Genomic DNA, 24526 nt, shown 5'->3' on the forward strand with positions numbered 1-24526 from the left:
CCAGTGGCCAGACTTCGGATGAGCTCTATTTAGTGGCTTCTCTGAAGTTAGTGTTCACTAAACTCTAGAGACATGGCGGATGTCCTCTTAATATCGAGTGCTGTGGCCAACGACCTGCTGTTGTGGGCCAACAAGGGAGTACATGAGGCGAGATAGCTGTTTTAGACACCTTGGCCAGAGTTTCAAGTGGTCATGGACACCTCACTAAAAGACTGGGGTGCTTATTGAGGGGATCTGCATGGGACCAGGCTTTGGTTTCAGGTTGAGTGCTGTTGGCACATCAGACTGCTGGTGTCTAGCCCTGACTGCTTTTGCACTTTCTCTCTGGCAGATAAATTTCCTGGTCTTGACAAACACAATAACCATGCAGTATCTTAACAAGCAAAGGTGCGTGCGGCTACTGCCCCTGTGCAGGGGAGGCCATGCCGCTTTGGTTCTGCTTGCGAGATTACAAAATCTCGATCTCTGTGGTCCATCTAGCAGGGTCAGAGAATATGTTAGCGGATACTCTGAGCAGGCAGAGCAGGGTCTCTCACGAGTGAGAGATCTGGCCGTAGATCTATCTTTGGTGAAACCTGTCCGTGGATCTGTTTGTGATAAAAGGCAACGCAAAGTGCAAGTGGTTCTGGTCGAGGGAATTTCCTGAGGGGGTAATTGGGGGCACTTTCTTGGTGGAGTGGCTCATCAATCATCACTATTCGTTCCCCTGATTCCAGGCATTCTGTGGGTTCTACGGAGGGTGAGGTAGTTCTGGATTTGCCTGATCCTAATTGGACCGAGGGCGACATAGTACCTGGACCCTTTGGAGTCCCTGTTTGCCCTGTGCGCCGACTTTCTTGGAGGCCAGACCTCTTGTTGCATTGGTAGGATGGGTGCTGCTCCTGAACCCAGTCTCTATCGACATACATGCATGGCTCTTGATAGGTTGCGGTAGGAAGTCTGGGACCTAAAGGATGAGGTTTTAGAGGTTCTGATGGCTGCACACAGACCTACCAGATCCATCTTTGCATGCATATGGAGAAGATTTGAGGCATGGCGCAGACCCTTTTTGTTGTGTCCCACTTCAGTGGTCATGGATCTTTTTTTTTTTTTTTTTTGTTCCGGGCCAGACTGGGCTTACAGATGTGCATGATAAAGGTTACCTGGCCCCCTTATTGTTCAAGAGACCACCTATTTAAGGTTCCTTTTTCTCCATTCCGATTGTGGTCTAGTTTTTTAAGGCACTTGGGACATTAAGTTGGTTCTCTCCTTCCTAGTGGCGGCTCTTTTTGAGCCTTTACATTCGATATCATCATCAGGCTTCTTACACTGAAAACAGTGTTCTTAGTGGCCATCGCATCACCTTCTTTAAAGAGAATGTTTCTTTGAAGTTTCGACCCACGTTCCTCCAAGAAGTGGTGATGGAATTTCATATTACCCTGCGTGCATTCACCCATTTTCTTCCCGCCACCTGACACTTCCAAGGAGGAGGAAAGACTCGATAGGAAGGACCCCAAGAGGCGTTAATTTTCTACCTGGCTAGGATAGCTCTGTTTCAGAGGGATGACCAGCTATTCGTTTCCATCTCACAGTCAAGGTTGGGTCGAGCTTTGACAAACCAGACAATCTCTTTTTGGATAGTTTGGTGCATTGCAGAGTTCATGAGATTGCAGGGAATGAAGTTCCGCCGTCCCTCTGTGCTCACTCAGAGGTGTGGCTGCCTACTCAGCCTTACAGAGGCATGTGCCAGTTAAAGATATTTGCCAAGCTGCTACATGGGCTTTCTTGCATACCCTTTCTAAACACCATTGTCTCGACTTTGCACGGATCAGAGATGCCAACTTCACTACAGAGTTAGTTTTTTTGGTATAAGGCTTCCAGCCCGGCTCCTGCCGTTGATTACAGCTTGGAAGTCTATCAAGAAGAGAACTCTAACATATTTAACCAGAAGGAATTAAGTTGTTTTCTTCTCATCAAACTTTTTGCATTTCTCGGAAATTGCATATGGGAAGTGAATCCCTCGGCTGGGGAAAAATGGTGGGGAGCTGAGGTATGGGGATGTAGTACATGGTATAAGTACGTTCACCGACATCCCATCCGGACTCAAGGAGTAGCTGGTTCAAAGCCTGAAGCAGTTGACTAGACCTCAATCCACACTAGACACTCTAATGAAATTTTACGAGCAGCTGGCGCTGAGGGGATTCTCCACCCTCGTTAAAAAGGATGACGGGGAATGCAAGCAGCAAAAGAAAATCAAAGAGGAGGTCTCACTGTCCTAGTGAGACCCACCACTCTTCCTCACCCTCCCGCAAGAAGCAGCAGCAGCACAGGTTTAAGCATAATTCAGATTCATCAGCGGAAAGTATAAGTCTTACCCTTAAAAGGGGGCTCTGAGAGAATACTGGGAACATTTAAGCAGCAAATGTTGGTTATTTGAGGAGGCTGCAGTGGCTAAGGGTTCTGCCTCAAAGTAGTCGGTGGGACTATCAACCACCACACCCAAATCCTCCAGCACGAAGACATCTCGGAAGAGTCATGCGCCCTCAAGCACAACCACTCCAAACCTATGAATGCACCGACTTCGGCACCGCACACGGCAGAGGTGCTGGGCTTGCAGCCAGGAGTTCCCTTTTGATGTCGGCACCAGTTCAGGATCAAAGTTGCAAACCTAAATCCTTCATTCCTTTTGCTTTATTATATTAATCTTGCTTTTTTGTGGGGAACCAATGCCAAAACTGTCATCAAAAAATCACTTTTTTTTTGTTTTGGCTAAAAACGCAGGTATGCCAATAACTCTTCAACCACCCCCACTCACAAGAAGGATAAAGAAGCTTCCATAGCGTGGAAGGCCGGGAGGGACAGATGAGCAATCTATGGGAGAACAATACATTTAAATAACATTACCGGTAAGACATTTTTCCTTCAATGGATTGCATTCCTCATTGTGATAGACTCCCAAAACGGTCATCAACAGCATGAGGCGGGTTAGAAGCTTTATATTAAAAAGCCCTACCCAAGTAAACATTTCTTTTCTGAGCCAAATCTAGGCTGTGGTGTTTAGAAAAAGGTATGCAAGATAGCCCATGTAGCGGACTGACAAATATCTTTAACCAGCACATTCCTCTGCAAGGTAAAGAGGTTTTCCTCTTTTCTTATAATTTCCCAACTAGGCATAAGTGATGCTGATCATTGGAATTTCAACCTTGCTCTAAAGGATGAACCTTAATGCAGATAACTCAATCATAAAAATTCCCCTCTTCATATTCAATAAGTAATACATTTGACTTTTCTGCTTTGTCGCTAACGTTTTAGTGCTCTGCTGTTTAATCTTTAATTTCAGAGGTTAAAAACCATCACAGAAATTACAGTACAGATTAAAAACAATTATACATGGAAATCACAACAGTAAAACCTTATTCAGAGATTGCAATAACGAATTTGTTCTTCTTACAACATTCTTCATTTAGTGTTCATGCTCCTTCAATAAATAGATGGACACCATGAGCAACATGTTTGTCCGGCACAGAACGCTGTTTTCTTTTTGCGTCATTAGTTGTTCTACAGCTGTTCTCCATTAATAAAGGGATTAAAAGCCTCGACCTAAGGTTATGTGATAATGAACCGAAAAATAAAAAGCTCCAAAGATCGCTGTGGGATTTATTTTTACAAGATCAAAGGGCACTGGAATGATGACTGATAATGTCTCTATGACGGCTCAGCACCGTGGTTATGGTTAGGCAATTATCCCTTAAAATCAATGCTACACTCCTCTTACGCAGGCTCAAGATCCAGCATAAATAATTACCTTTAATGTCATGACATCCATGTGCAAAATAATAGGAAACAGTTCTTTCTTACCTACATACAATGGGGCAGATTTCTTCTTTATTCCATGTATCTCCTTTGAAAGAAGATTAGTTCCCAATTAGGGAACTCCCGTCCCCTGCACACTATCGAAGGCTAAGGAAGCCAAACCTTTTCAGGTAATAATTTTGTACATTGCAAAAAGTTATTTTGATAATTGTTTTCATAACTCACATTTAGGGAAAAGAGAATAAGTGGTAGGAACAAGTTATCTGATTTAGTACAAAAAAATGTATTGATCACAAGAGGGTAATATATCCAACGCGTTTCGAGATGTGCTCTCTTCTTCAGTGGCCAATACAATTTTGGACTTTTCAATCTAATAAAAAAAAAACAGTCAGACATGTATGTGATTAGAAGTCAACTAATTTCAAAAGTTTGCATTTAGACATTAATCAATGGCATAAATCAAGGTACATGGCATAATTCCCCATCAATTTGTTCAATTTGACAATCATTAGTTTGAGGAAATGTCATTCATGGAATCATCATGATGTAGCTGATTATATGTTAATAAGGAGATGATTGAATGGTAGTTTACATAATTTGGTTAGTTCATAAATATAAAGGAGATTCGGGAAAAAGGGAAAACCTATATTTAATTTGCAAAGGTAGGATAATGTCATTCTTACCCTGTCTGTCACCTTTTTAGGTTTAAGGCTCACCTGTTGTTTGCTGACAGTATTGCTCTTATTGTCGTGCAAGTAGGGACAGTCCTTCCCTGCTGTCAGGACTCCCTAAGGTGAAACAGGTGGACTGTCCGCCAGAAAGGCCAATCCCCCAAGGAGAAAAAACCCCTGAAGAGGAAAAATCTTTATCCGGAGGCAAGATGTTTTCCAGATGACAGGGTCCGGTGAGGATGAAATGCCGGATATCTTGAGGAACGTAGTTGAGAAAGGCAGAGGGTAGGTCAATACTAACAGAGAAACGCTTCTCCGCAAGGAGAGCCGAATTAAGGCTAGGAAGGCAGAAGAGGTGGTGCGAAGGAGGCTCCGGCTGGAAACAAAGTGAAGAAAAGTCAAGAAAGCAGCAGAAGAACTGCAAACAGGAAAACTACCTTTGTAAGGCAACAAAGTTGCAACGCGAGGAGACAGCATTGGATTCTGTATTTGTGGATGTAGTAGCACCTCCTCTGGTTGTGCAAGACGTCCAAATTGCGTGGCGGCCATCTTGGGGTTCTTATGATTGGTGCAGTAAGTGGCCATTGAAGGATTGGCCACTGTTGCACATCGCCGAGTGGTTGGCGAGTGACGGGCTATTCTCCAAAGATGCCAGAACGACCATAAAGGACGTCGAGATGCAACGCACCTTTCTTAAAGAAGGGTATTATCATTGATTATTTCTAGCTCTATGGAATTTGGTTATTTGCCGTTATTGTATTGATGATTACAGTACATACAGGCACACATATCAGATGATTACTCTTAAATACATCCAATGCAATTTGATCTGGAGCTTTCCCCCGTAGGAGTGGAGAATAAAGCACACCATAGTTCTACAACCTTAAAATCCATCAGTGAATAATTTGATGGAACTGTTTCCCAGGACTACGTGTTTATTTGCGGCTTAAACTAGGGGGCGGTAAAGCTGGGAGAAATGATTGACGCAAGCTTCAGCCGATGGTAATACATTGGCAACGATTGGGGATGGTCCAATCTCGTTGGACACAATTTTCCAGAATTCACTTTTATTTTTTCTGCTGCTTCTAGCAGTTGCCAGGCCTTGTGTATCCAGATATATTTAGCGTGTTTCAATGTTCTTTTATAAAGCTGTCTCAACTTGGCCTTCTTTTTCTCTACTGGGCTATTTTATACTTTTTAGTAGACAGGATGTCATTATTTTACAATCCTGAGTGTACCAAGTGGGATCATTATTTTTATTTTAGTGCACTAAATGGGCAATAGGCAGCATGCTGCACTACATAAGTGTATTATAGCATAGAAAGGACAAAGGTGCATGCATCGTCATACACATGTTCTGACTTGTATTTGTTTCTACTGGACAAGCAACAATATGATATGGACACAGGTTTTGATACCATCTAGGAAGAAGTTTGAGTGTATGTGATGGACAGAAAGGAGGGCAATAAAGCTTTGTAAGGCAAAAAGGGGTTGTTTAAATTACTGATTTCAGTGGCAAGTGACCGTATGGATACTTTGTGTCACTGCTTTAACATTCATTCTGTGCAAGGTAATCTTAAAGTAAGCATCTGTTTTTACTGTAGGCTTTGACATCAATTCTGTGCAAAGTAATCTTTAAGTAAGTATCTATTTTTGTAAACATTTTTTTATTGTTTTGTTTTTTTTAATTATAGGTCAGACACGAACTTGCCAGCAGAGTCTTTAACTGCTGCAGCATAATGATGAAACATGACTTCAAGGTGACCATCTATCTTCTGCCTCACATTCTTGTCTACGTCTTATTGGGATGCAGCCAAGAAGATCAACAGGAGGTGAGAATCCATATGAGCACAATCTGCATAGACTATTTTATTTGAGCCATGATAGGTTTGAATGTGATTATCTGCAAGCTTGGAAATCCTGAGTTGCTTCCCATTTGTTCATGGTTCAACACCTCCATCATTGTTCTTTGAGTGTGTGATCAGATCTAGATTTTCACCCAGCAGAAAACTCTTCCATGTTTAATGAAAAATTCCTGCCTTTCATTTTGATGCATACAAAACATAATAATTGAGGAGGTTTACAATGAGATAAATAGTTAATTAGTACACTTCTTAATTTCTTTTCAAACCAGCCTTTTATGAAATGAATGTACTTGTATTCAACCCTGCATTGTTCACTGGTAGTGCTGTTCTTTCTCTTATATCATGTCCATCGTAGTTGTTCGTTCTCAAGTCAGGCTTCTCTGGGAGGAGGTTTTCAAGATGTCTTTGGGCATCAAAATAGATGGGAAAGAAACCTGCGGTCTAGGCATAAAATCCTATGTCATTGCTTTTAACATTCTGGATTCGCCACTGGATTAGAAAGATACAAGCCCTATGCATGAGCACACAAGTCTGCCTAACGAGTTTCTGTACTCTGATTCCACTGATTTTTGCCAGTTACCCGCTACTTGGAAAGCCTCCACAGGAAAATTCTAATTGCATCTATCTTCATCACTCCAGTGCTGTAACTGACACTAGTACGATCAAAACATGAACAGTCATGCCATCTTTAAGGTCTGGATTTAATCATCATGTTTTCTTTTGTTCTCTGGAGGCTGTACCAAAGTGCTCCCTTAAACCTGCTTTTGTTCCAATATCAGACTCATTAGCATGTCCTATATTTAGTTTTTCTGTTTGTCACCAGAGGACTCCCACTGATGAAAAGCAGAGAGGGATTCTCCGGTATCAGAATAGGTTGCTGTGCCACAGCCCATAACTAGACCATGCCATCTACGGTAGAAAGGAATTTATCTCCATTTATTGCTAAAATGGGGAGAATCCTAGCTAAATTTGGGAAATTCTCTCATTCCCCATATTAACCATGATAAAACAAAGAGAATTCCATGCTTCATCTATGGTCTTGAACTTTAACAGCATCTATAAATGACTGAGGGTGGTGGAAGGAAGATTGTGACATGTGCTTAACTTCCCACAGCCCTTTCTCTCACCATTGATTCGTTAGGAGCTAGGTGTAGTTTCATGGGAAGCTTTGATCATGCGAATGAAATACCAAATTTACTTTAAGATTGCACAAGTTGGGTCTGGTTCTCTGAGGTATGATTTGTTGAGGATGCACAAAAAAGGAAATGCCTCCTCACTTTTATGAGTATTTGAGTCATACCTCATAGAAATGCAATTTGATCTTGAGAAGGATATTGGTAGGTCGTTGACGTTGAGGAGTATAGCACAGAGAATTGTAATATTTATCATGCATGCAATGGGAATAGCCTCAAATTAGTTGGACGTGCTGAGTTATAACCACGAGATACTAATTTACAAGGAATCCCTTGGAAAGGATATGGTAGTTGAAACATTTTTTCAGCGTATAAACTATCAACAAGGGCTGATCACAGAAATGATGCAATGGAGCTTGTGCAGAGAAGATAGCATGGTGGTGTGCACAGAATATGTGGGTGTGGTCTCTGCTAGAGACCATGTATGACATGAAGTTCCTCACACTGCCTGTATATTTCTATTACTACCAGCAGGTGTTATTTCTCTTGTGCATCTCTCTCCCTGTTGACTCTGCATTTCCTACCTTGAGCGCAGCTCAGAGCGGGCTGTTTCCCGCTGTGTGAAGTCTCACCCAGTGGAGAGGCTGGTTAATTTGTTTTGGAGTCACCAGTGAATGAACACAAAATACCCTCATACAATCCCGTGAGTAGAGCGGGGCTCAGAGCGGGCTTTTTCCCGCTGTTCCTCGGCTTGTTCTCCAGTAGACAATGGTGTGGACTGTAAATTGGGGTTCATGAGCAGCAACTGTAGTTTCATTTGCTGCTTCTCTTGTCCTCACTGCTTACTGTGATTCCCTTTGGTTAGGTGAGGTGAGCAATAGAGTCACTGTGGAAAAATCGGATTTGGAAGAACAGCATATGATGCCCTTCCCGTCCTGCAGTTCGGCCGCCTATTTACTCCTGCTAAACAGGGGGAGTAAGGAGCACAGTGCAGGGAGCTTGGAGCTCTCGATTTCTGGCCAGATTGGAGGTGTTCGGATCCGTGAGGTATCAGGCTTTGTTGTTGGTTTGCCACACCTTTAACCACTCAATTCGATCTTTGTGATTTTATTAATTCATATCCATGTGAAGGAGCTGTGCGATCTTGGGACCCCAATGTGACTTTGTTGTGACTGTGGTGGAGCTTGCTGGAGCATGGTGATGGCCAAAAGTCTGGTAAATTGCGGAATGGTAACGCACTGCCTGACCTACGGTCTAAAAGTCTTTTATGAAGCCAGTTTTTCTCTGAGCTGATCCTGATGTTGGAGCAACCCCTTTAGCCAGTCAGGCGTACCTTGATCCCCAAGCTGCAGACTGCCTATAGCAAAACAAAAGAGGTGATGCCTGGAAGGTTTAGAATTAATAGTAACCTCTGGCATTGCTCATGGCAACCCTCCAGACCATCGTTCTTCACCTGCCAAGCCATTACAAAAGTGGTCTTGTGCAGAATGGATGTTAGCTAGCAGTTCAGGCTGGACTACCCCTTTTGAGGTGGGACCAAGTCTGATTTGCATATGGTCTTTCCCCTTCTTAAATGGGTTGGTAGGCAAAGAACGATGGTCTGGAGGGTTGCCCAGAGCAATGCCAGAGGTTAAGATTCATTTTAAACCTTCCAGCCATCACCTCTTGTGTTTTGCTGCAGACTGTTTTATCGCCACACTTTTGGTACATTTTGTTGGGCTTCTGCGCACTCCTCTGTTTATAACGAAGTGGGTGCCACCTAATATTTTTTGTTTTAATGTTAACATGTCCCAAAGGAATGCAGTTACTTATTTCTCTCCTAAAGAGAGGCAAAAAAAATTGTATAAAAGTTTCTAACCAATTAAGGACATTAACATGCTTGAAGAGGGAGATCTAAACGTGGCACTCATTGCACCTATCCCACTCCCATCTCGGTGGCAGAGAAACGAGAGGTGTACATTGTTTGTAGGCCCCTCCTCCTCATCGTCGATGTAACGCAGGTGTGAGAAACGCTACTCACTCAGACAACCGTTCAGACCCTATACTGATGACAGTCTTGAGGAGATATAGCTGCAATCAATGGAGCAGTTTCACTGACTAAAACCTCGAAGAAAGCCAATGACGTCACAACTGGCACCATGACATAGATGTTTTAGACATGAGGCACATAGGCACCCCTATATGAATTTACACAGACACTTAGATGTATTGCTGGCAGACACGAAGACCATGCTTATGCCTCACATAAGCAGAGGAGTGACACTCAGCTAGTCGGAAACCGCAAGCTGCACAAGAATTCATATGAACTGCTTGCTGATGCTTAAAAGAAATTATCATGGGCGGCCATGTAATCAAGATGGAAGCCACAAGTACATTGGAGGGAATAGAAGGAGCAGAAAGACTTGAGAATACTGAGAAAATCTGACAGGCTGATCCCGCTGAAACACGTAGACCGGGCTTCCAGTGCAGCCACTGTGCACAGCCTTGCCAAGGACACAGAAGGAAGGAAAGTTTCAAGTTAAGAGAACAGATAGGACACCTGCAGGGAATGCAAGCTGAGAATCCTCATAATTACAAGCAGGAGGAATCAATTTTGTGGTCCCTACACACGTGATCTGAACCTGCAAGGCAAAGCCTATTCATTTGAGCCAGACTGAGGTGGCTGTTTCCATCCAAAGAAAGGCATGTTCTCCAGCATGGGGTCTGGCATGGATTCACATGCTCATGAATATTCCCCGTCGTCAGGCTGGGAATCCTCGGTAAAGAAAAAACCAGTATCAGTTTCGTTTCTGATCTGTCTTTCGTAGTAATAACCAATCACTGGTCTCTGCGTCATACTGACCACAGCCAATGACTGCCCTCTACCTAAGCACCGCCTCCGGCAGCCATCTTCAGATTTTTACCGCACGTTCATGTGTTGGGATCCTCGTGCTATTGCTCTCGAGCTTTAGTGCTATTTTTTCGCGCTTTTTCACAAAAAACTTCGATTCTTTCGGTCAAAAGAGCCTCAAGCTCCACCGATCCTACATCCGATCAATGGGGACCCGTGTCGGATTCGTCTGTGCCCCTCAAGGGTGAAGATTTCGTCGAGCTACACTTCGGAGGACTCCAGAAGCTTCTCAGGCCCGGTCTCGGAGATGGCCCAGGAGAAGGGAAGCTCGACGCCCGGAAAGCTGTTCAGGGTCTGCCCTGGATGCCAGCTGCAGAACGTCTTTAAGGAGGACGAACACTCTTTCTGCCTTTACTGCCTTCATGAGGACAAAACGCACGTGGAGAAGGACTGTGCGTTTTGCGGCAACATGTCGGAACGGACCATGAAGGACCGTCATCAACGTCTCGCCAACTGGCTGGAGGGTAAGAGCCCGTCTGGCGAGAAGAAGAAGAAATCCGAGCGGTCTTCTAAGACCTTTGAGGGCGCCCCGGCGACGGGGGCCCAACATAAGGCCAAGCACCGCGAGTCCGCTGGCACCGGGAGCGCCGAACGGTCGGGCTCTACGGGCGCCAGGCAGGGCGCACCCTCCCCGGCACCATCAACCACGAGCCAACGCTCTGGGTCGGGTAGGAGGAAGGCCGAGCACCCGGCGAAGCTCCTGGAGAGGCCCCGGTCGAGCTCTAAGGCAGAGGAGGAGCGTGGCCCGAGGGGATGATACGGGGACTGACACGGCAGCGACGGGTACGGACGACGAGGCATACGACGAGGATATTCCGTCGTCGCCTCCCACCAGGGCTTCTCCGCCCGACGAGATCGGATCTTTCCACTCCATGATCTCCAGGGCTTCCGAGCTTTTCCAACTCTGCCCTGAGGAGAAGAAAAAGGAAGGCTTCCTTTATCAGCGGCGCGAGGCCAAGAGGAAGACGGTCCTCGCAGTGCCTCTGTTGGACGACATTTGGGATGAGGGCCTTTCCCTCCTCAAGAACCCTTCCACGACGCCAGCTAGAAGAGACCGGTACGAGAAGAAGTACCGGGTCCCTGACACGGCCCCCCTATGCCTCCGGGCGCAGCCAACCCCGGATTCCGTCATCTCCGCGGCAGCCAGGAAGAAAGCGGGGGGGGTGCGGCCTCCACATCGACTTCCCCGCCGGACGGCGAGGGAAAGAAATTGGATGCTATGGGGCGTAGAGTCATCTCGTCGGCAGCGACGACGATTAAACCGGCCAACGCCTTGGCTATCGTGGCCCGCTACGACAGGGAGCTCTGGTACAAGATAGCTCCCCTGCTGGATTTTCTGCCGGACGACAAGAGGGCGGAGGCCCTGGAGATCCTGCAGGAAGGTGAGGTGGCCTCGGACCACGCCATCACCGTGGCGACGGACATCGCCGACACTGGGTTCCGCCAGCTGGGCAACGGCGTTTGCCTTAGACGTCGTGGATGGCTCAAAGCTACGGACTTCCGGCAGGACGTCCAGACCAGAGTCCTGGACATGCCCTTCGACGGGAACAACCTGTTTGGCAAAGACAGTGGACGATTCCCTTCAGGCCATCAAGGCGGATACTGAGACGGCCCGGGCCCTTGGAGTCCTGCAGCAACGACGGACGCCCTTTCGGAGCGGCGGAGGCAAGGGCGCCTCCAAAGGTTCCGGCGGCGGTTTCGCTTCCTACCGTCAAGCGGCCCGCTCGTCGGCGCAAGAGGCCTACAGAGGACGAGGCAAGTCTAGCGGACCCCGCCGTCGTCGCCAAGGAGGTCAAGGCGGCAAGGCCGCGTCCAAGCAGGATTGAACCGGCCGTGGGGTCGGGCCCCCACCGAAGCACCCCGGTGGGAGGCCGGCTGGCGGGCTTCGTCAGCGTGTGGGAGTCCATCTCCACCGACCGTTGGGTGCTGGACGCCCTGGCCCGGGGCCACGCGCTCGAGTTTCAAAGAAGGTGCCCGCGCGTCCCCCCCGTGGCCAGGAAAGAACTTCACGTCCCTCAACTTCTCCTGGAGGTAAAGGTGATGCTCAGAAAGGGCGCCATCGAACTCGTCCCAAAGAGGCTTCGGGGCTCCGGAGTCTACTCGAGATACTTCCTCGTGAAGAAGAAGACGGGAGGATGGCGCCCCATTCTAGACCTGCGACGTCTGAACAAGTTCATCAAGGCGCAGAAGTTCCGGATGGTCACCCTCCAGCACGTCCTGGGTCAGCTGGAGGAAGGAGACTTCCTATCGTCGTTGGATTTGGAGGATGCCTACTTCCACATTCCCATCCTAAAGGGGCACCGAAAATTCCTCAGATTCGTGGTCCAAGGGCGTCATTACCAGTTCAAAGCCCTTCCCTTCGGACTACGGTCGGCACCCAGGGTATTCACCAAGTGCCTCGCACCGGTGGCGGCGCAGCTGCGCCGCGAAGGGATTCACGTCTACCCCTACCTGGACGACTGGCTCATCCGCGCCAAGACGAGGGAGCTCGCCGTGGTCCACACGGCAAGGACCGTCCAACTCCTCACGGACCTGGGATTCTCCGTGAACTACGCCAAATCCCACCTGGTGCCCGCGCAAGTCGCACTGTTTCTGGGAGCCAGGCTCGACACAGTGTCTCTTCTGGCCTCCCCGTCGGAGGAGAGGACCAGGACCATCTTGGGCAAGGTGCAACGGATGTTGGTGGCTGACGCGGCCAAAGTGAGGTCCATCAAGTCCCTCCTCGGGATGATGTCTTCCTGCATCTACCTCATTCCCATGTGCAGGCTCCGGATGCGCCCGTTGCAAGAATTCCTGGATGCGCGCTGGATCCAGACGACGGGCAGCTTCGAGGAAAGGATCAAGCTCGACGAGAGTTTCCGACGAGCGATACGGTGGTGGGGCTCCCGCGCGCATCTGACGGCGGGCATGGACTTCCAGACCCCAGCCCACCAGGAGACTGTGACCACGGATGCCTCCCTGGAAGGGTGGGGAGCGCACACCGAAAATCTGCACGCAAGGGGACTCTGGCTCCCGACGGAGAAGTCCCTGCATATCAACGTCCTGGAGCTCCGTGCAGTGGTTTGGGCCCTCAGGTCCTTCCTTCCGTCCCTCAAGGGCAAGGTGGTGAGGATCTTCACCGACAACACCACCACCATGTTTTACATCAGGAAACAGGGCGGAACCAGGTCCCCAGCGCTGTCCAAGGAGGCGCAGGACCTGTGGCATTGGGCCGTCGCCCAAGGGATTTTTCTGGTGCCGTTTCATCTGGCAGGGATAAAAAACACCATCGCGACTCACTCAGCAGGGAGCTGCGCTCGTGCCACGAGTGGGAACTACGGAAGGATCTGGTGGATCGCCTCTTCCGACGGTGGGGCACACCCCAGATCGACCTGTTCGCGACGGCGACGAACACCAAGTGCCGGAGGTTCGCCAGCAGGTTTCCCCAGACGAGGAGCATGGGCGATGCTTTCTCGTTCCCCTGGGAGGGCCTGTTCCTCTACGCGTTCCCTCCATTGCCTCTGCTAATCCGGCTCGTCCACCAGCTCAAGAGGTCACGGTGCAGGATGATCCTCGTCGCACCTGCGTGGCCGAGGCAGATATGGTTCCCGGACCTTCTGGACTTGTCAGCGTCCCCGCCGATCAAGCTGCCGGCGGACGCGGATCTACTCTCCAGGGTAGGAGGCGCCATCCTCCACCACGACCCGAAGTCGCTGAACTTGCAGGCCTGGCTCCTGCAGCGCTAGAGTTTGGAGGATACGACATACCGGCCGATTGCAGACAGGTTCTTGCAAAGGCCAGGGCGTCCTCGACTCTTAAATGCTACGGACACAAATGGAAGAGGTTCTCTGTCTGGTGCCACGCACAGAAGATTAACCCTCTACGGATTACGGCTCCCCAAGTACTGCCGTACCTGCTGACGCTGGCCAAGGCTGGTCTGGCACACGCGTCCATCAAGATTCATCTTGCTGCGATCTCCCGATACACCAGAACCACGGGGCGGACGTCCTTGTGGTCTCATCGTCTGGTGAAAGAGTTCATGAAGGGACTGTTCAGATCGTTCCCGCCGGTGAAGGCTCCGGCCCCGGCGTGGGAGCTCAACGTGGTGCTGACCAAGCTCATGGGACCTCCGTTCGAGCCTCTGCACTCGGCCCCGTTGAAGTTTCTATCGTGGAAAACAGCTTTTCTTGTGGCCATCACCTCCGCACGACGAGTGGGAGAGATCCAGGCCCTTTCCTGCAAGGCCCCGTACTTGACTTTCCACGACACGAGGGTAGTGCTCAGGACGCACCCCTCCTTCATGCCCAAGGTACCGTCGGACTTCCATCTCAACGAACCCTTGGTGTTACCTGTGTTCTTCCCGTCGCCTTCGTCGCCGGCTGAGAGGACTTTGCACTCGCTGGATGTAGCTAGAGCGCTGAAGTTCTACGTGGACCGCACGAAGGGTTTTCGGAAGACGTCACAACTCTTTGTGAACTTTGGACCTGTCAATCAGGGGAAGGCTCTCTCGAAGGCTTCCATCTCCAGATGGCTCTCCGGCTGTATCATGTACTGTCACCGGTTGGCAAACCGACCGCTGCCTGGCCGTCCGAGAGCCCATTCCACCAGAGCGATCGCAGCTACCACGGCGTTCCTATCTGGTGTGCCCCTGCTGGACATATGCAGGGCTGCTACGTGGAGGTCGACGCACACCTTCACGAAATTCTACTGCGTCGACCGGGATTCCAGGGAGGAGTCCAGGGTCGGCCAAGCAGTGCTGCGCAACCTGTTCGCCTGAGGTGAGCCTGGTGAGGAGGTAAGATGCTTAATGTTGAGTTGATGTGATGCTTAATGTTGAGCCTTTGCCACCTCCCGTGGTTGTGCATGTGTGTACTGCTATGTATTCTTTATTCATGAGCATGTGAATCCATGCCAGACCCCATGCTGGAGAAGGAACAAGTTACTTACCTGTAACTGTTGTTCTCCAGCATGGGTCTGGCATGGATTCACATGCGAACCCTCCCGCCTACCCCTCTGCGGCTCTTCACTTGGTCATACTGCCACTTCACGTGCTTCCAAATCTGAAGATGGCTGCCGGAGGCGGTGCTTAAGTAGAGGGCAGTCATTGGCTGTGGTCAGTATGACGCAGAGACCAGTGATTGGTTATTACTACGAAAGACAGATCAGAAACGAAACTGATACTGGTTTTTTCTTTACCGAGGATTCCCAGCCTGACGACGGGGAATATTCATGAGCATGTGAATCCATGCCAGACCCATGCTGGAGAACAACAGTTACAGGTAAGTAACTTGTTCCTTCTGTCAGAGGGTCTAGGAAATCGGAGATGATAACTTGTTGAGAACATGCAGCACCTTTGCGGACATTCTCGCCGGATCTACGTGATTTGTCCGTCGCGGAAAAGTCAGTGACGAAAAAGTTTGCATGAGAAATGTACGCACCACAAAAGGTTTGTACATTTCCCATTCGAACATAGTTTTAAAAACCCTACAAAACCCCCACCCACACCAACAACACACCCCCACGCACACCCTACTTGCCTTTTAAAACTCTGTGTCCCAGCATACCTTTTAAAACTCTGTGTCCCAACTGCACCAGTTCCCTTTAACTTCTGTGATCGGGAACTGGCGCGGCAGGGTCCTTTTCTTTTTTCTTTTCTTTTTTTTGTTTTGTTTTGGGGCAGCTGCAGGGGTAATCAGAGTCCTTTAAGAATGTGAGTTTGATAGTCTCCTGCAAGAACGGGCCTTGGCAATGAGGTTGTTAAAAGATAGAATTACTGCACTAGTGATTACAGTGGAGCAGCAGGATGTGATGGATCTTTCCCTCCCAGTAGTAATATGGGTAAAGGGAAAGTATCACAGGGGACAGAACCACTGGGGAAGGAACGTATGGTAAAGGGCCCTCAGGAATCCCGTGGTAAAAGCCTCCCCCATTTGCCGCCAGTATCAATCGGCAACCCCTCATGTAAACAGCCCAGTTGCCCCTGCCCTGGACTAAACCTATTGATCAGTACGAGGCTAATAATCCTCCGGACTGCAACAAATAATGTTCACGCTAGAATGGTTACTTTTAATGTTAATGTGAGATCTGAATGTGAATCCCCTTTTGTGACTATGTTCAATGAACCGAGGCTGGCCCATGGCGCCTTTGAAGATCATTATTGAATAAATGCACTCACTGGATTACATGTGTAACAGGTTGTACCTCCATTATAAGGGATGACATTGTTAGGTGCATACACATGAGGATTCACAACAGCCCAGATGATTGGATCCAGATCTTCTTTCGATCGATGCGAATTGTTGATGGGTTACTTGTTATTTATTTCCGAACCTATGCAGCTGCATGCTCGGCAATCATCATAAGAGCATATGTACCCAATCAGAATTCTTTAATGGGACCTGTTGGACAGGGACATGGCATTGTCGGTGGGCTATGTGGGCCATGTATGATATCCTTCAATAATAAGCCTAATGACATTGGGTTAAGGAAGAAGACAGAAATAACCGAGAATAAGGGTCTTGTGGGTATTGATTGACTAACCCATGAAACTCGGAATGCTGCACTAGAAAAGTCTTGGTGCATGGAGTTCGTCACAGCGAGTTCAGTCAGCCTCAGCTTCTGAAGTGACTAGACAGATTGCGAGTGCTGCTATTGACCCCTTTCAACACTCTTCAATACTGTGTATCACTGTGCCTTTAAAGAACATGCTCAGCTTTAAAAGACTGCAGCGGGCGTGTACTGCTGGCGCATGGAGTTCGGCATGGCGAGTTCAGTCAGCATCAGTCAGGCTGAAGCCGGGCTGAAGGCGTGTACTATTAACGCTTCAGAGAGCTTTGTATACTTACTCTGCTCTGTGAAGATGGAAGTTGGTGGTCCGTGCACACGTCGCCAGCTCAAGTTGTTAGAGACTCCAGGTAGGATGTTTGCATTGGATCAAGAGGTGAGCTCAAAGGCACATTCCCTGGTAAAATCTGACACTCTTTGTTTGCCTGCCAAGCATCTACCCAGAGATCAGAAAAATAGAGACCCAAGTGTGTCCGATGAACTCGCAGATGTGTAGATCTTGGCGCAGCGAAGGTGGGGGGGGTACGCTATTTGATGCCTCCATGCAGTCTGCAGCTACAGAGCAGATGGCTGGTGGTCTAAATACTAGAAGACCGTATAGTACCTCCTGCGCTTTTCGTTCCTTACCTCCTACTGCACCATCGGGTCATGCAGCGTCTTTTGTTCCAGTAGGGTGTCCGGGGTCTTGAACTGCAGACTATTTGGTATTTAGAGGGGAAAGCTCCCTTGCTGGGTCGTGGTCTTTACCCAATGTTACGGCGGCAATGATACAGGGATAAATGAGCCAAAGACGCTTAACAATGTCACTGCTGCCTTCGCCCAAGCAGAGGAACCAGCATCAGTACTGGCTGCTCGTCTTTCGAGAGACATTGCAGCAATTAAAGTATCCCTTGAGCAGCAAGTGAGGGTAACAGACGCTGCAGTTAAAGCGAGTTGCTCTACGGTCATGGAGGGGATTGAGAGCAATTTGAGAATTAAGCAAGGGAAACACTATCGCAGTCCAGCCAATCAGCCTCAATATTAAAAGAGAAGGAAATGGAGCACAAAAGGTCAATAAATCAGCAGAGAGGATCATGGTATATACATTCTATACAGCAGACTTTGATGGATTTGCCTGAGGCGGTTCGGGAGGCTTCTCCAAATAGTTATTTTCATTGACCTCGACATCGTCTACTAAGTGAATTTATTCCCTGCATTTAAGAGCTTCAAATCATCAACCCTCGGCTACATCTGTCTTTCAGTTGCAAAATAATCTAATGTCTGCTGTGTCTATTGCTTTGGCCCGTTTCTGAAATTTGAATGCATCACTGAACGATAGTTACAAAGACCAAACAACCCTTTTGGCAATTATTCACTTCAAATTGAAATGTTTAGAGTAATTCACCATGAATGTCCAGGCAAGACTCGATAGAGAAGCAGATCTTTCACTCCAATGGCAAGGTCGCTTATGTGACCTTGCACGAGTAGATTTAACAGAAAAATATGTTGATGGTGTCAAGGAACCCTTAAAATGGTTACGGACGTCATACAAAGCAAATAACTTGGGGACGCTCTTAAATACCAATACCAGCGGCGGGCTAGCTAACCATGATGGGTCTAATTTAGGGTCGACGGATGATGGAAATGCCAATTGTATAACTCTGTGACAAAATGAAATAGGGCAGCTTCTGGAGGGTGTGGCAGAAATACTTGAGATTCCAGAGAATTCTAGTTCACATGGCCAGGATACAGGAGAAAGGAGAGAATTTGCTCCAGTGTGCAAATTATCTGTGAACGAAGAATTACATGGTAACCCTGATCAAGATCATATTGCAGTTACAGCACATCAGATAAGGAAATATGTCCCAATCTTCGACAAATGCCCTAAAAAGGCTCAGCCTAAAGTGCTGCAATAAAAAAAAGAAACCAGAAAATATTCAGCTGGTGAAGAAAATAAAAACGAACAACTCTGGGAAATTCCTCTGTAACATAAGAACCCCTCCAGCGCCCTCTCATGTCCCTGCGATTGATATAGGAGTCAGGTGACAAGATGTCAATTAAATTACAGTCGTGCCCTCAACGCATCCCTTAACAGCGGGGTCGGCACTGAAGCCCTTAATTTTGGAGCGGCAAGATGAAGACTTCTCAACGAACGGTTCTTTAATGTTCTGGATGTACGAAATAGACTCATTTAATGAGTCATTAAGGATAGAAGATGCTAAATCTCCTCCTGTACTTGAAACGAGAGTTATGACACAAAGCTCTACCACCAATTAAGAGTGGAATCATAGAGGAACCTCACCTGTTGTGAGTAATGAGGGAGAATTTCAAACCTTTGCCCAAGAACTACAATCTTTAGACTTAAAACAAAGAACTCGATTTAAACAAGACAAACCCACCAGTGACTGTTGGCTCCTTTAAATCAAAGGCTTTTGGGAGGATAGCTCAGGGGCAACGTGCTCACCTTGGAAGCAAGACGACACAGAGCACCACAGGTTCGACCCCCGGGTCCGTGCTTAGAAACCTCTGGATATTAAGCATGTTATAAATAAACTATCATATATCATATCATAAAGAAAGAAACCAGCATACAAATCAAGGGCCGAGAGAATGGGTCAACACTGATATTACAACGGTTTTTAGCTACCCAGGATGGGCTTATTCTAAATCGGAGAAATGTGATGAAATTGTTACATCATATTCCTCAACTTCGATATATAGAATCTGATGACATTTCAGTAGTTGAATTTGTTTCGGAGTCGAGAACTGATTGGGTCAGGTTGCATTTAAACTCATATCTGTTAAAGACAGCCCTGTGGGAAGCTTCTGCTGGACTGCTCCCAATTGGTTTTGATTTAAAAGATGATTTTGAGAACCTACAATCTCTTAATAAAATTGCTAAGGCAAGAATGCCAATGAAAGAGACGGGGGACCTAAGGCAGAAAGCCCCCAAAAAAGTCCTTGAATCAACCACACCCCAAATTGTAAATTATTGCAAAAACCTGGAAATGATAGGAAGGGAAATATGTTGGTTGAGGGTTTTAGTCCATTGAAAGTGACCTTTTGCGTGTGTAAACGTCAGGGGCAGACTGGTAGATGAAAAAGTGGTTAGAAATCCCCAAGTAGGCAAGGTTGAGAATTGAACTTGGCTTGCAGGATCACTGGCCGGGTATGGTAATAAATAGGTTGAGTGGGTGCTTCAGGATGGGAACCTGACGATAGCGAGTTGGAATACCTGTGGGTTCCTGCATTTATTTAACAGAAAGGATCAGAAGCTAAATGATATTGACATATTGTGCTTGCAGGAATCTTGGCTTCAGTCACTTCCCCTCTGTGATGACTTTTCGGTCTATTTAAACCTGGCCAGTAAAGGAGTGAAGGGTAGACCCTACTCTGGACTATTAACACCAATTAAAGCAGGCAAAGGCATCAATGTAATCAAAAGTGTAAACCCAAATCATTGCGTCCAATTGATAATTAAATAATTTGACCAAATAATTATAAAAACTATTAAAATGGGGTTGATTCTTTTTTTAATTTTTTTTTTATTTATATAGCGTTTGAACAAAGGCATTGTGGCGCCTATCGGGACAAAACAACAAGCAACAGAAAAAAGCAATCAGATGGAGGCAGAAGTAAAATGGCACAGGTTTAAGAGAACAGGACTGTTTTCAGCCCTCGCAGAAACCTGGATAGCGAGGTACATGTTCTCGGGTCTGGCGGTAGTGTATTCTTATTCCAATTTTTTGGTGCTGCATGTGAAAAAGATCCTTGGGCCACACACTAGAGTCTAGTATGGGGAATTTACAGGAGACATGCATTATTGGACCTTGGGGCTGGCAACCATACGATGCAATTGGACAAGTACTTGGGCCCCTTGCCCCTTCAAAAATGTGTGCGTAATGCAGTGCACAAAAAAATATGAACCTGCTACAAACTGGAAGCCAGTGTAGGGCTTTCCTGGCTGCTGTCACATAGTCCGATCTGTGCAATCCCTCCACTATGCAAACTGCATGTCAGGAATACACCACGTTCTCACTCTCGTGCGCACAGCACACCTTTGCTACACAGGTACTCACACATTTCCTCTAATCATGTGTTGAAGTCTCATAAAGCTTCGAATTCACAGCGTGACATTCTGTCACGTAAAGGTAAAACCCCTATGTGCCGTGTTTCCTTTTGGGAACGCTGGGGGTTGTCTTGGAAACGTTGGCAGCCTATCCATAGATTCCCATTAGTTCGGGCACGGCGAGACGTCTTGCGTCAAGTTAGCTGGTGCTTTAAGAGTCCGCCTCGGGTACAGCGCGCTGTTTCTGAATCTCGTTTCTAGTGGCGTCTTTGTTGTTACTCACCTTGTTCTTGTTCTCCTCAACCCTCTTTCTGCATTTGGACTGCTTTCTGCTGAATCCTTGGCTCATCTACGATTCTACAGTATTTTGACCCGGAACGCGCAACAGACTTCTTTGATTGCTTTTATTTTCATTTTGCTTCTGGACTACGCCTCCGGATTTCTCATTTGGATTGATATTGTCTTACCCTCAATCTGTTACTTTGTATCACGGAACATTTCATGGGCTATTTTTTTTTTAATAACATATTTTTTTCTTTTATCATTCATTCAAGATAACATTTGGCCTGAAGTGACCATTCGAATAATACTTACTCATACAAAGGAAAAGAAAAGAAATTAGGGTCTTACAATGTCCATTGTATCTCCCGCCATATGTCTAATGAGCTTTTATTTGTACACTACGCCTTATCTTCTTTTTGTGCAGATTGGTATGGTTACTGAACTTCCTCCCATCTATTCCATATCTTGTCAGCTTTTTTCGGACATCCCCTGGCAGTGTATACTCTCCTTTCCATTGCGATACAGATATTCACGTCCGTAACCCATTGTTCATATTGTGCAGTCGTTTCGAGCCCCACAGTTTTGTGATGTTCCTTTTGATTACTGCCGAGGTCGTTGACAAGAACAGTTTCTCGTACCTGGATGATTCTCGCTCCTCCACCCCGAGTAGCAGCAGCTTTGGATCCCTGTGTATCACCCTCCCTAGTACTTGTGAGAGTTTGTCACAGCACTTCTGCCAGTATTGCTGAATACACCTGCAATCCCACAATATGTGGAAGAAGGTTCCCTCCTCCCTTATACAACGTAGACAGTGTGGGTCACTGGTCTTCCCCCAACGGTATAGCGCCACCCTCGGATAGTAAATCCTATGCAGTATTTTGAGCTGTATGAGTCGGAGTCTGGCTGAAATGGCTACTTCCTGAGGGTACATGAGGGCCATTACCCAGTCCTCCGGTTGTATGACCCCTATATCCCTTTCCCATTTGGACTTCAGACTGGTTAGTTCGGTAGTGGCAAAGGAGGTGATTACGTTGTACATGGTAGATGTGATTTTAGTCTCGATGCTTGCCTGGACTATGTTTCTTTCAAGAGGGGTGCTTTCAGCCATGCTCTCCAGTGCCGGGAGGTGAGCTTGTAGTGCATGTTGCATCTGTGTGTATTGGTAGCGTTCAGTGCTTGGGAGGTGAAAGCGGGATTCTAGAGATTCAAAGGGCACTAGTTTGCCCTCCTCGATAATGTCACCCACTGTCTTTATAACCCATGCTATAGCCAGCTACGCCACCTCAGAAGTTTATTTACTTCAGGCAGGTTGCCATTGTCCCACAATGGTTGTAGTGGGGTGATTTTTCCATCCCACCCCATGAATCTGTGTGTATCTTTCCAGACTAGGGAGATGTGTGATAGCATGGTCTGTGGGGTCGAGTTGCACACTGTCTTGTAGAGGAGTTCGTTCTGAGGCCGATCGCGCCCCTCTGTGCTTCCTAGTGTAATGTGTGGCAGTGCGCTATACCCGTGTAGTAAGTCATTGACCACGGCCATTTGGCTAGCCCAATAGTAGGACTGTAGACGTGGGAGCCAATTCCCCCTTCCCCTATGGAGCATTTAAGGGTACCCAGCGCTATGCGCGAGTGTCCATTGCCCCACAGGAGTTTTCTAAGTGCACTGTCGCTCTTTTTGAATTCGTTCAGCGGAACGTGTAGTGGGGCATTTTGCAATATGTATAGAAAGCGTGGAAGAGCCAACATCTTGAATAACGCTGCCCTCCCTAATAGGGTCAGTGGGAGAGGGACCCAGTGCCGGATATCCTCCTTAAATCTAGCGGTTATCGGGTGGAGATTATTGGCCACGTAATTGTTCAGGTCATTAGTGTTTTGTATGCCAAGGTACTTAAACTGATATGTTACTATTCGAAAAGGGCGGTTAATCTGGTAGTGTGAGTTTTGTGTTGTCTACTGGGAATAGTATTGATTTGGACCAGTTTACTCATAGTCCACTAAAGGCTCCGTAACTGTCTAGCAGGCTTGTTACCGTGGAGCAGGAGTTATGCGGATCTTTTAAATAGAGCAGCAGGTCGTCCACATATAGGGAGAGTCTATCTTCCCGCCCATCCGCCCAATGGAGGCCGCTCCATGCTGGTGACTTTCTCAACATTATCGCCGGTGGTTCTATGCCTAATGCAAATATCATGGCAGATGGGGGTGCATGCCTGTCTGGTTCCCTTCCCCAGTTTGAAGGGCTTTGATGGCCACCCATTCACCCTCGTGTGTGCCTCTGGGGATTTGTATAGGAGTTGCACCCATACCAAGTATTGAGGACCAAAGCCCATCTGGCGCATTATTTCCCAGATTGCCTCCCAATACACTGAATCAAAGGCCTTTTCATAGTCTATTGCTAATACGGCCAAGGGGCCTTGTATGTTGGATGCTTTTTCTATTGCTGAGCGCAGTCTGTGTATGTTCATGCGGGTGGACCGCTTTGGCATGAATCCGCACTGGGCGGGGTGAATTAGTGTTGTAATGACCTGTTGTAGACGGTTGGCAAGCACTTTTTCTAGTATCTTGGTCTCGCTGTTGATAAGGGAGATTGGTCTATATGAGCTGCAGCAATCTGGGGGCTTGTCCGCTTTGGGAATCACTATTATCGTGGCTTTCTGCAGGTCTGCCGGTAGGCATTCCTGCTTCTTAGACTGTAGGAACATTCGCAGTAGGTGGGGAGCGATCTCATTCATTCCAAGTTTACGCCAGATCTCAATCAGGAAACCATTTGGCCTGCTGTCTTCCCTGGCTGGAGTTCCGACATGGCTGTTATTAGTTCCTCCTCCGTGATATCTCTCTCCAGCAAGGCATGCTGAGCTGCAGGTAGGGTAAGGGAGAGTAGGGAGAGTAATTCAATTTATTAAGGAATTATCAATAGGTGACGTGGGTGGTCTGTATAGTTCTGCATAGTAAGATGCAAAGCCTTTGGCTATGTCCCGATCGGTCAGTAGCAGGTTTGTGCCCTCTGATCTTATCGCTCTGACTTGGCCACTTCCCATATCACGTCTTTCTAGCCATGCCAGCATTTTCCTGCTTCATCACCAGTCTCATATACTCTGGCTCTCATTGTTCTATGTGCCTGCTTGGCGCAATCTAGTGCAACATTTTGTAGACGTTTTTGAGCTAGCATCAGCGTGTGATGTGTATCAGGTTGGTCTAGGTCTAGGTGGTTTAATTCGGCTTGGGTGACTTGCCGCTCGGCCTCTGCTAATTCCTGTTGATGTTTTTTCTTGTGTGCCGTGGACCATGATATAATCACACCCCGTA

The 24526-nt window shown here is 47.3% G+C and overlaps 1 protein-coding gene across 3 annotated transcripts in view; it reads left to right on the top strand.

Annotated features, from left to right (window-relative positions):
* The window catches only part of ATR (ATR serine/threonine kinase), a 1676349-nt gene that overhangs the window by 766582 nt on the left and 885241 nt on the right, over nt 1-24526 (top strand). For all 3 annotated transcript variants that reach the window (XM_069618270.1, XM_069618272.1, XM_069618271.1), the window contains one exon: nt 6158-6295. In XM_069618270.1, the coding sequence (XP_069474371.1) occupies nt 6158-6295 (138 nt within the window). The remainder of the gene's footprint in view (nt 1-6157; nt 6296-24526) is intronic.

The sequence above is a fragment of the Ambystoma mexicanum genome, chromosome 10 (assembly GCF_040938575.1).
Source record: "Ambystoma mexicanum isolate Mex_15411 chromosome 10, UKY_AmexF1_1, whole genome shotgun sequence".
Lineage (NCBI taxonomy): Eukaryota > Metazoa > Chordata > Amphibia > Caudata > Ambystomatidae > Ambystoma > Ambystoma mexicanum.